This window comes from Rhinatrema bivittatum, chromosome 15 (assembly GCF_901001135.1).
Source record: "Rhinatrema bivittatum chromosome 15, aRhiBiv1.1, whole genome shotgun sequence".
In the NCBI taxonomy this organism is placed as follows: domain Eukaryota; kingdom Metazoa; phylum Chordata; class Amphibia; order Gymnophiona; family Rhinatrematidae; genus Rhinatrema; species Rhinatrema bivittatum.
This window is the reverse complement of record NC_042629.1, coordinates 58067734-58080759: the sequence shown is the minus strand read 5'-3', so window position 1 is coordinate 58080759 and position 13026 is coordinate 58067734. Positions and strand designations below refer to the sequence as shown.

Sequence of the window (13026 nt, the reverse complement as noted above, 5' to 3'; positions counted from 1 at the left end):
CTGTTGTATCTGCAGAAGCCCCTTTTGAAAGTGATCCTTCCTGAGGACACTTCCCAAACCATTCCTGTGGCTGCGTGAAAGCGCCCTCCCTCATTGCGGCTAATTGTACACCCGTGTTCTTCACGATGTGGGCGCATTTAGCCACATTTGGGGTAGGGGATGGAAAGTAACGTGTGTAAATTGCATTTTCAACTCTCTGCATGTTTTCCAAGCAACGTACCCTCCACAAAAAGGAGGTGGAAAAGTCCTGGTGACAAATTTAAAATGGAAAATACCTATTGTATGTTCAGTTTTGAAACTTCATACAAAGTCTGCTGGTAAAGTTTTCCCATGAACTTTATCCCAGGGCAGAGATTTTGAAAATTGCACACAATCAGGGAGTCGGGGATGAGACACACAATGTCAGCCATACATGATCAGTTCTTGCAGGGATATGGGGATGAGACACACAATGTCAGCCATGAACGATAAATCCTTGCAGGGAGACAGGGGTGAGCAGCACAATGTCAGCCATGAACGATCAATCCTTGCAGGGAGACAGGGGTGAGCAGCACAATGTCAGCCATGAACGATCAATCCTTGCAGGGAGACAGGGGTGAGACGCACAGTGTCAGCCATGAACGATCAATCCTTGCAGGGAGACAGGGGTGAGCAGCACAATGTCAGCCATGAACGATCAATCTTTGCAGGGAGACAGGGGTGAGCAGCACAATGTCAGCCATGAACGATCAATCCTTGCAGGGAGACAGGGGTGAGACGCACAGTGTCAGCCATGAACGATCAATCCTTGCAGGGAGACAGGGGTGAGCAGCACAATGTCAGCTATACATGATCAATAGTTGCAGAGAGTTGCGAGTAAACCACACAGTGTCAGCCATACATGATCAATCCTTTCAAGGAGACGGGGGTGAGACACAGTCTTAGCAGCACATATTCAGTGCTTGCAGGGAGCCAGCTGCTCATGCTCGGTCTGGTATTTACATCTGTGTGATCTACCCCCCTTCATAGGCTGCATGTGCTGGAACAGGCAGTGGTCGGAGGCGAGCAGGCCAGGAACAAAGACCTGATGGAGAAGGTCCGATGCCGCAGGAGGTTTGCAGATGAGAGGAAGAAGCAGCTGATGACCGCATTGCAGAGCAGCGATGAGGAAAGTGCTGACCAGATCCTACTCAATGTCTATGAGTCCATCCAAGAAGAGCTGCAGGCCAAGAACAAGCTGCTGGAGAAGATGCAGAGAAAGGTAAGGCAGTGGCCCCAGTGTATATGAAGCAGTGTCAGTTTTACTTTCTCTGTCTCCATCTGCTGGCATGGCTGAATAAACCCAGGAGTCTGGACTGATCCGGGTACGTACAGGGAAAGGTAAGGCAGTGTCTCTCTCATGTGGACATGCAGTTAGATGTTAGTGTCTCAAAGGCCCACATGCAGGAAACTGAGAGAGAGGCCCAGAGACCAAGTGAAAAATTGCAGAGGGTGAGGGCGCATAACACTGCAAGCTGAGACACACAGTTACATAGTTTAATTGAATTAAAAATCTGGTAATTCAATAGCTGCAAAAATGGCATACTCCTTGAAGCCAATACCTCCACCGATAAAGGCTAGCCGGAGTACTTGGCTTACCATTTAATCATCACGTGCCAAAAGCACTTCTGTAATTGACTAACTTTCACAATGTTCTTATATTTTCAATAATGTCCTTTAAAATCTAATGAGGTCATTTTTAGGTGCTTAACTGTGGGAGAGAGGCTTCTAAATTTTAAGTTAATCATTCAAACATCAGTTAAAGAAGAGGTTTTGTCATGTGTTGATTAAATTGTAAGCCCCTGCTAGCCTCTATCGCTGGAGATACTGGCGTCGATGCACATTCCATTTTTTCATCTGCTGCATTACAGGATATCTGATTATATTAAACTTATCGGGTTTTAGATCTCATTAACAACAAAACAAAATTCCCTCCATTCCAGGCACATTGGGACATTTGTGGTGCATAACAAACACCAATAAAATATTTCAGAATAGCAGACAAATCAGATAACACCTGAAAAATAAAACTAAAAAGGATTTTAAACATTCATACTCTCCGTAGCTGGGACCTTTTGATTTCCAGTCACCCTGCACTGTGAGATGAGAATACCGGAAGCGATAGCACTGCGAGTGTTGAATACCGCGGGGCTAGCACTTGAGGAGGAGCTGAAGGGCGGGTTTTATCTTCTGCTCTGGCCTCCTGCTTCTTCCACTGCTGGTGGGATGGGGTCCATCGGCAATACAAAGGGCCTCTTCTTGTTCCTGATGCCGCCCCCTCCCGGGTGTGCCACACTGTGCAATTGCACGGTTTGCACACCCGGTGGTGCTGGGCCTGCAGAGAAAGCTTGTAGTAAGCCTGCCATTACACATCAGCACTAATTCCCAGGACTCAATCAGCAATCCTACCTCTGAAAAGGCAGCACTTCAAATATGCTCATTTTCCCTTTTCCACCTCACCCTCTCTTGATTGGCCTTCAGTATTGTCCCCCTTTGCACCCCACTATCCACAAGGCTTAACCCTAGCAGCACTCTCCCTCTTCATCTCTTCTGCTTCCCGCCCCACCTTTCTCCCCTGCACCAAGGCAGGGTGCCCAAACGTTTAGCCAGTGGGACCCCATTTTAGCACCATCCCTGCACTCCAACTCATTCCCTCTCTCAACCTCCACACTTCTTTGGCTTTCCACCTTATTGATCTATTGAAAGCTTTTGGCATTGTTAATTCAAGCCATTTAAGTCAGACTCGTTGCTTGTAATCGTGGCTGCCGAGCTGAGAATAGCAGGGCTTGTAGATTCCATGGCTATGACCCACCAGATCAGTAATCTTGACTGGAATTAGTCTTCAATTATGTTTTACAATTAGTTTTGCAAACACATACTTGATGTGATGTCCGCAGGGACAGAGTAAACCAGTATTGGGTTTGCCCCCACTGTATCTGTGGATTTGTAGTCCTGGTTTTCTTAAGGAAACTGAAAGTGTAAGTCCATAGATTTGTCTGAGTTATTACTAAGCAGCAACTGACTGTCCAGTAATAAATTACATAAAACTTTACCACCACTGACTTAGTGGAAAGGGACACTTCAGCAGGGATGTGCATTTTCTTTTTTAACAGTTCCTGAGTTTGTGATGCTTTGCCCCAGGGATTCACTGTTAATCCTTTTCTCTGTCGCTCAGCTGAGGGCTGCAGAACTGGAGATCCAGGACTTGCACTATGAATTTGAGCGGGAGAGAAAGGACTACCTGAGTACCATCCGCCGGCAGGAACGAGACTCCCTGCTTTCCCAGCAGCTCCTGGACAATATCCAGCCCCTAATTCGTCGTGACTGTAACTACAGCAACCTAGACAGAATCCGATGTGAGGCCGTTTGGGATGAGGACAGCAGCTCCTGGAAGATCCCTGAGTCCATGGTACAGAAAACCAGCCTCCCCATGGGTGAGAAGCAGGGCATCAATGCAGGGTTTGCCCCCTCTAAGCAGCACCTTAACCTGTGAACAATTTCTATATAACCAATAATGGATCCCCCAACTGTGTGCAGAAGAAGTAGGCAACCAGTTTTAGGGCTGAAAGCCAAATTACTCCCAATAAACTTTAAAATTGGAGATAAACTCAATAAAATGCCACAGAAAATGTATCCAATGCAATATTTATAGTAAGAGTTGAAAGTAAATTCGGCTCTGGTGCATCCCTTACTCTTTGAGGATGACCTGTCCACTCTCACAGCATCTGGTTCCACTCAGGCTGTCCTGGTTATGTCTTTTTAAACATTTGATCCCAAAAGGTCTGAATTTGCAGTACTTTCCATCTGATTTGTTTACACTCAGATTTTGGAAAATCCAGAGAGCTAATTGATAAGACTATGAGGCTGAAAGTTGAATTGTCAAAGTCCCCAGCATACCCTGAGATGCTGTTCAAGCCTGCACCATGCTGGGGATATGTTGTGAATTACTCCATTAGGAGAAGCTCGCCCCTCTGTGAAAATCTATCCAGTACTGACTGTATGTGCAAGGCTTTGTGTTCTGCCTCTCCTGATGGTTGGCGACACATAGTACTGTGTCAGAAGACAAATGCCGATTAAGCCTGCTGAATCATCTAGTAAATCTCTCAGTGGTTTGGACTATTTGAATGCTTACGAGTTTCATTTAAGATACAGACTTGACCGCATTTTATTCTCCCAGCTGTGTCCAGCTCTGCCTGTATGACTGGAGCACTTAAAGTATATAAGTTACAGAAGTGCCTATAGGGATCTCATGTCAGTGTGAGCTGAGACTTTTTCCTGGTGCTGCTTTTAGCCCCTTAGTGATGTTACCTGTCGTCTTTAGTAGGTTGGCATGCCTGGCAAATTTTGTGTGCACATCCACTTGACTTAACTAAATTGTCCCGAGTTGGCATGGGTGCACTTTGAAGCAGTGAGAAGGGCAAGTTCTGTCTGGGCTGAGCCCTCAGGAGTCCAAAGAGATTAGCTACTCAAAACTAAAAGAGACGATGAGGGGAGTCCAATCTGTCCTGTTAACAACTGTCTGGACTTAGGGCTTGATATACTAGCGGTAGAAAACATTTATGTAGTGCTACACCATGTGCGCAGCACTGAACAGACACAAAAGACAGCCCCTGCTTGATGGAGCTTACAATCTAGTCAAAACACACAGAAAACACAAAGGAGGTTTCTGTAAAATGTAGTTGTCATTGCTTATATATCTAGATAAGTACAGCTCTCTGGTACTCTTTCTGGGTGAAGCACTTCTTGGGAGACTGGGTTAACAGGTCACCATGCCTTCTAAGCTGAAGTTCCTGTCAGTAATGACTTTCTTCTCTTTGTGTTCCCAGCTGCCTCAGGGCTCAGCAAGACCCTCAAAAAGATGTCCTCATCGGAGAACGAGGAGCAACCAGAGGTATGTGGACTTCATGGCAGTTTGTACAGAACACCCCTGCACACATTGGCTCTCTGTGGTTCTCCCTGGCATCCCGAGACCCGCCCGCCTCATTGGCTGGGTCCTGAATTGCTTCCCATGGGATGACCGCTCCTATACAAGCCTATTAGATGAGATCCTGTGACAGGGCAGACTATAAGGGACTAGATATGAATGTTGAACCTTCACAAAGTGCTTAGAGGATTGTATCTGCCTAGAGGTGAGATGTCCTGTGGGGACTGTCCGTGCTTGGGCTGGGCTATAACTTAGGGGTACAGATGTGTGCTGGTTATGTGGGGCTGAAGTCTTTCTAACACTCCTGTAGGAGGAAGATCGCTATAAGCAGATGTTGGAGAGGAGCAGGAGTGAAACCATTGCAAGCAGTTACTTCACCCCAAAAAGGGCCAATCAGCTCCTGAGCACAGACCCCATGCGCAGCCTTGGTAACCCTCATTTTATCTGTGTATTGGGACGTTTGAGGCACTGGGGATTGACCATTCCTTATGCCTGGCTGAGCATGTCTTCTCTTCCCTCTAATCCCCGGTTACATTTTGTCTGGGCAAGTTGTTACCAATTTACCCATCTACACGGAGGCGGCTACGCCCAGTACCTGCACAAAAGGCATCAGGCCCCCATGGTGCAGTTTCACTTTATCTGGACAAAGTTAGTCAGGTAAGTCTGATTGGAAAAAATATCTGCCCTAAAGTCATCCGGGTAACTTTATCCAGTATATTTGGCAGAACACTTATCTGGCTTTGTTCCCCTGAACAGGCTATTAAAAATTATACGAGTAACTTTTCTGCCCCCTATTTACCCAATATGAACCTCATTTGTAAACAGAGGGAAGAGAACAGCGTGTTAGCAAGTTAATTGCAAGAAGCTGGACCAAGCTGTGGTTTCCTGTTGTAGGATCACAGCGGCGTTTTGGCAGTTGGGAGTGAAGGGCTTAACCTCTGGGGCGGGGAGGGTATCCCTGCTGCCGTAAGCCAGTCTTCCTCTGCCCGTAAACAACTCTTCAGTCTCCGAGACTAGAAAAAGTTGAACCCAGCAAGCAAATATATGTAGTAAGAGCTCTCCCTTTAGCTTTTTTTTTTGGCTTGGCTTTCAGCAAATTACAGTATCTGCTCAGGTTCTTACATGGTAACATAGTTATTGACAGCAGATAAAGACCACATGGTCCATCAAGTCTGTCTAGCAAGTGGCTTATGGTGGTAACTGCTGCTCCATGTAGGCTGCTACCCCCATGTGTTCTGCTAAAGGTAGTAACTGCCACACTGTGTCATTGTAATTAATCCATCTTCCCTCTGGCCCCTTTAGAGGCTGGTATGAGTGTCCTTGCTCTGAAAAATTGGAAGTGACCATCGAACTCTTATCCAGTACTGAAGCAACTCAGCCTTTGACTGGTGGCCTCATAGCTGAACCTGTATGTCTTCAAATGGGCAAATAAATCATTGCTGCTTGTATCTTAAAGGCCCTGTTGAAATAGGGCAGGTTCGTTGTGTGACATGCAGCTCATATATGCTTACTTTCTTGCATAAAATAAATAAGTGTGGGCTGCACTTCACCTACCACAGGCATTCGAGCATCTGTTCCCCCACCATCACTATTTTGGTTCTCACATGCATCCTTCCACAAGCCTTGCAAGAGCAGCCCTTCGGTAGCTGGGGGTAATTGTAATTTGATAGCCCTATCCCATGTTAAAATGCATCTGTGGGCAAATGTTAATGCCCACCTGCTCAGGGTCTTGATTAAAATCATCTTTTTTTTGTCTTTATACATGGTTGCTGCACACTAACTAAAACAGGAAGTTTAGAATGTGTTCTGTCTATAATATGACATCACTTAATGACGTCAACTCCCTGATGCCATCAGCCGTAGAAACAACTCATCCTGAACTTTGGATTCTGTTTCATGGGGGTGGAGGTGCATGAAAAACAAGGCTAGTTCCTTGGACATTGCGAGGGGTGGCGAGCCAGGTGATAATTATAAGCAAAGACTGGCATTATTGCAGGAAAGCTGGCGCTGTGTTTTAAAGGGGGGGGGGGGGGGGGGGTGAAGATGGTCTATCATAATGCTGATCCATTCCCTTTCTCTTCCTCGCAGCTATGCACAAGACTTCCTTGGGAGCCACAGCCACCATGAGCTGCAATATGGCCTCTGTGTCTCCTGTCCAGGTGCTAGATATGCCCCCTCCCAGACCTTACCGCCTTGAGTCTCTCCATGTCTCCTCCACCAAAACCAAACGCAAGAAGAGCAAAAGCCAGCCTGCCACTGAGCTGCAGTGACAATGAATGACACGACCTCTCCCTTCTGCAGCGAACGCACAGCCCATGACTTCCTCAGGGGGTCACTGCCAGGCTGAGGACAGGGCAACTTTATCAGTGAACATTACAATACCACCTAACCCAAGTGGTGCTTTCTCTTCGGCCCGCGTGCCAAGGAAAGCGACAAGCTCACAGCTACATTAGGAAGAACGAGTAGGTGTGGAGTTTCTACCAGAAGACTCATCGGCCATCCCTCAAAAAGCCTTCAGACTCAGCACCTGAGGAGTCCTGTCTCCTTTTTCAACCATTAGCAGATCTCAGCTGGGTGAAACATCCACAAACATATAGGCTTGCAATACAAGCAGGGTGATTACAGCCTTCCTAGCTGGAAATGTCCAACTCCAGTGGTAGACAGTGTGCCGCAGTATATTCTGGATTCTGACAAGCTGCTTGCATTAAGTATCCTCTATTCTTGGCCGTGAGCTGTAACCCAAGCCTGATCTGCCCTTAAGCAACATGGTGATTACAGGCACTCTCTCTTCATTGATTTTTGCACCTGTTTCATATCTAGAGTCGTAATTCAGTACAGTTGATAAAAGTGCCTTTCCTTCTCACTAATGCCACTATCTTCACTCTTCCTCCTGTCTCCCTGTACCAACTGCACCAAGTGATCTGGGTACTTTTGCTGGCTGAAGACAAGGCACGAAGCACCTCCAGGCCTGAATCCATCAACACTCCCTGCTCTGCTAGAAAATAACTCATGATATGAACACGGTGACCTCCCATCCATCTACACCCATACCCAAGTGAAAGCTGCACTTTGAATGACAGGAGCACTGAGGCTGGAGATCTCTCCTCTGACTGATGCAATGTTTAGTGCTTGCAGGAATACCCCTGGTGTAATATTACCTATTTATTTTTATTGTGCTGCTGAAATTATAGCATTGTGAAAACTTAGGACAGCACAAATAGGGCTGTCATAAAGGGGAGGGGGGCATGCTGCAAACAAGGGTGACTGCCCTGGGACTGGCCATTTAGGGGCCCCTAACTCTATAATTTCAGCGTTCCAGGCCCCTGCACCCTCCCAAAGTCAGCCCTAAGCACAAAGGATGAGAAAGGCAGACGAATTAGAGCAATTATGAAAGACAGCAAGTGACACAAACTTGGGGATATGCATCTGCTGGGGTATCAGGGAGATTCTACCATCGGCCTGGGATTTTCTTGTACTGTTGTTAGTAAGGAAAAAGAGTCATGGGGAAGGGATCACTATAGTCTGAGCCCAGCAGCCAGTCTGATTCCTGGGATCTTGCAGGACTGTCCCTGTCAAAAGCAACCCTAGATACAAGAGCTTGGTATAGAGACATGCACAAAACACTCATTGCCTCTGCTGTGAACATTTCTGGGGGTGGCCCAATAAGAAGACCAGCCCCACCAATCAGGTACCTGCAGTACCCTAATACAGCCAAACCTACTCCCTCCTTGCCAAATGAGACCATGTGCATTGACAGTTCAGCAGCTTTGTGGGGACCATGGTCAGAATTCTCTGATCCTCAGCGTGAGTAGCGATATTTTAAACTCATCCTGTTTTCCTTTCCCTTTAGTTGTGAGTCTAGATACAGTAATGCAAGTGCACAACATTACAGGTCTGCACAAAGAGTTATCCAAATCTGAAGCTACATATAGACTTTTTCCAATTCTGTTTTTTTGAATTTACATTACAGGGCATTTATAGTCTTGCTCTTTCCACTGAGGTACTAAAATGCATCCATAACATCCATAAGGTGTTTCCTAAAGTTGTAACTGGCCCAAAGCTGCCTTTCCCAAACTAGAACACGTGGTAAATCTGCAGCTCTCAGCACATGTTTCTGAGGGTGTTTTTTAATATTCCCATCATAAAGCAGGCTGGGATTTATAGCTTTATAGTTCCAATAGAAAATCCAAGGCTATAAATCTCAGAATGCTTGAAGTGTCCAGAATACTTGGGGTGGCCCCGGCGACTCCCTGAATTTGTTCTGGTGAGAGCTGTCTGGTTACCTTGGGCCTAGACTAAGTATGAGCTATGTATACAGCGAACGTGTACACAGCTACCTTCACAGGAAGCAGAGCTTTCTGGTTATATACCAGCGCTGCTTCATCAGAATACTTTTTTATTTATTTGTTCTTTAAGAGAGTGTGACAGAAGGCATACTGCACCTTAAGTGATCATGCTGAGCACAGGAGCGAAACAACAACAAACACACACAACAGGTATTCCAAAGTGCCTCCTGATCCTTGGACTGAGTAATCAGCCCTACATTTAGACTTCCATCTGTCAATCCATTCTAGGACTTGCAAGTCTTTTCTGTTTTTTTGATACTTAGATCACTTTTTTGAAAGGCGTTTGTCCCAGAACGCGGAGCTGCTCTCCCTTCTGTTCAAGAGAAACCAAGACTACACATCCCAGAATGCACTCAGGCAGTTCCCCGATTTGTGGAGCGGTGTAATTCTAATCCTTACTAAGGAATCCCTAAGGAAGGTAATTCTGATGCAACCTGCAAATGGCTAAAGTTTGCAAGTTGCTTTCTACAGGCAGCCTTCAACCCAAAATTTGCAGGTGTTCTCAAAAGGCACCCTGACATATGTACATGAAGCTACGCCAGCTCCTGAGCAGGAGTAACTTTGTGAATGGAGATTTATAGGTAGACTTTTGAAAAAACCAAAGTGTGCATCTAAATCCTTTCCTCCTGTGCCCAAAAGTATGTGCAAAATCCAGTTTCACAGATGTGGTTTGGTTTTCAAAGTGCAGTTTATGTGCACAAAACAGGTGTTTTTATGTCTGAAAATCAAGCCCTAAATGAACTTTCCAGTTCAGTAGGAAACACCGCTCACTCTAGACAGTGGCCTCAAAATAGGATTATTTCTTCACAGAAAGCTAACATGGTTTAGAAAGAAGGTTTGCTCTCAAAGGGTTAGTAAAAAAGGGTAAAAAATGCCCAGCTCTTTGAAAAGGTCAACATTCTATGTAAGCTGCCAGTATGTAAGCTGCCAGACAAGTCATCATGAATAAACTGCCTTGTGGTGAGGAGAAATGAAACTTGATTTAATAAAACAGATTCCAAAGGGCAGATAAGAAGTGTCAGGCCATCCTTGTTACAGTGCCAAGTTGATCTCTGGTTTTACCCTTACTTCCTTGCACATAAGGGTCCTCTTTGCTTACCCAGATTTTTTTTTTTATTTAGTTAACTGTTTTTGTCACCACTACTTCCACTCTTCATGTGGATTACAGGGGCAAGTTTCAGACTGCCAGCATTGGTGCAAAGTCCAGTCCTTGCACCACTTTGCAAAAGGAAGAGAGCAGGTAGACTTTACAGTCGACAGCTGCCAAAGGAAAAAGAACCTGCCGAGAGCTGCACCTGCCTTTTTTTTTTTTTAATAACTTTTTCCAACCAAGCCTCTGGGGGTAGTTTTCTCTCCCCATTTAATGCCCACCCTGGAGACGCAGCCAGTACAGGGTGGCTAAAAGTTATGCGAGTATGCTCACCACTCTATGAAGTTATCAGATGGATGATTTACAAGGGTAAAATGCTTTTTACTTGCAGAAATCCCCTTAGAGAAATCCACATAACCCAGCAATTTTCAATCAGCTCTCTTCTCGTGTGCAGTGGTTCTCTTGATAGGCCCAGTCAGGTTTTCAGGATATTCACTATGAATATGCATGAGAGATTTACATGCACTGCTTCCATTGGATGCAGATCGGTCTCATGCATGTTTGTTGTGCATAGCCTGAAAAGCTGATTGGCTGAGTGTGTTCCAAGGACTGGGTTGAGAACTCCTTCTTTAGGGTATATATTTACAGTGCCTTACAACAGTCTTCATACGTGACCATTTTTTTCACAAATGTATTACAGTAGGAATTTGTTTTATTTAAATAACATACTCTACTCATCATGAAAGGACAATTATAGAAATAATTCAAAAATAAGAATAAAAAACCCCCCACACCTATCTTCACCCCCTTTGACTCAATGCTTGGTAGAAGTCCCTTCTGCAGCAATAACAGCCATGAGTCATTTAGGATAAATGTCTCCTCCGGTAGAAGGCGGTCAAACTTGCACCCGTATAGGACTATGGCAAGGATTCTATTCTTGGTCTTTCCTAACACCAAAGAAGGTGGGGGAGGGGGGGGATTGCGGTCTATGCTCCTTTTTTATGAAGACCGTGTTTAAAATCATGAGAGGTCTAGAACGGGTAGATGAGAATCGGTTATTTACTCTTTCTGATAATAGAAAGACTAGGGGGCACTCCATGAAGTTAGCATGGGGCACATTTAAAACTAATCGGAGAAAGTTCTTTTTTACTCAACGCACAATTAAACTCTGGAATTTGTTGCCAGAGGATGTGGTTAGTGCAGTTAGTATTGCTGTGTTTAAAAAAGGATTGGATAAGTTCTTGGAGGAGAAGTCCATTACCTGCTATTAATTTAGCTGACTTAGAAAATAGCCACTGCTATTACTAGCAACGGTAACATGGAATAGACTTAGTTTTTGGGTACTTGCCAGGTTCTTATGGCCTGGATTGGCCACTGTTAGAAACAGGATGCTGGGTTTGATGGACCCTTGGTCTGACCCAGTATGGCATGTTCTTATGAACAAGTTGCTAATTCAGCATGGTTCAAAATGAACTCTTAGATGATTTTCCCTTTCATTCAACTGAGGGAATGGCTGTGCACTCTGAAGTTGAAAGACATTTACACATAAATTCCCATTTATCATGCCTGTCATTTTTGACTGATATGCACCACCCTTGTCCCTGGACTGTGAACTTTTTCTATAGAAGCTGGGCCTGATAGTAACACCACCACCACCACCACAATACTCTGAAGATGCACCATCTGGGGTCTAAGCCAGCATGTCTACTATGCTCCCTTGGCAATCACAATACTATACAGTTTAGGTGAAACTTCTAGCTTTAAATACTCAGGAAACTGTGATCTGACCTAAAAGACAATAATAATAAATTTGCTTTAAACTCCCATGTTGTGTTTAAGTGTGAATCTTAGCTTGCACCCTATATGACAACACAATTAATTTATGCCCCTTGTCAGCAGATGTCATCTTAAGCCCAAAGCAGTCTGTCCATCCTCCCAGTAATCAAGCTCTAACTGCTCTTCCAATACTTTTTTCCCCCCTTCAACGCTCCAGTACCATTATTATTCTGCCTTCCAAATGCATGAGCCCTTTTGTACTTCTAAAAAATCGAAAATATTAGTGAATTCCAGTATTTAGCTTTTTAGTTTAATGGGGTTCAGTAAGTAAAACGAGCATTATTGCCTCTGCTCAAGCTGAGACGTTCTGTCCATCAGTGTAGTTGCTGGCAGTTGGAGGGAGGAGAGAGCATACCGGTGGAAGGTTGGGCCAATTCACTAGCATCTAGAGCAGTGAATGACAAAAGCTGGTTGCATTTTATACACTAAGCAATTTGTGGGCACCCCGTCTATCAAACTACACCTTCAGTGGCTCTAGATTTACATAGCCACACAGTCAAGCTCGAGCTTCGCATTCCCATAGCAACCGCAAGTCACCAGCCCACCAGAGAGATATGGTCATTAACATAGCTGAAGAACCGAGCAGTGGTTCATCGCTCAGAGCAATTCCCATCCTGCTGCTCTCACATCATCTTCTGCACCAAGGTCTCGTGCCCTCCATCCCCGATCGGCTGTCCCAGGGCCCTCACTTTACCTGTCCCCTGTCCCCTCCCCGGAATAAGAACATAAGAATAATCATGAATACAAAATAATACTATCTACAATAAAGATTTTTCTATATTTCTCACCATCGTTCAACCCAGTGTTTCAAA

The 13026-nt window shown here is 45.1% G+C and overlaps 1 protein-coding gene across 8 annotated transcripts in view; it reads left to right on the top strand.

Annotated features, from left to right (window-relative positions):
- Positions 1–7734, top strand: part of KIF17 (kinesin family member 17) — a 49196-nt gene extending 41462 nt beyond the window's left edge. For 4 of the 8 annotated variants that reach the window (XM_029578436.1, XM_029578432.1, XM_029578429.1 and 1 more), the window contains 4 exons: positions 1009–1240; positions 3194–3452; positions 4845–4909; positions 5253–6238. In XM_029578436.1, coding sequence (XP_029434296.1) covers positions 1009–1240; positions 3194–3452; positions 4845–4909; positions 5253–5603 — 907 coding nt within the window. In that variant the 3' untranslated portion in view covers positions 5604–6238. The other 4 variants (XR_003852844.1, XM_029578433.1, XM_029578434.1 and 1 more) reach the window with 4 other exon arrangements.
- Positions 7735–13026: the final 5292 nt, after the last annotated feature.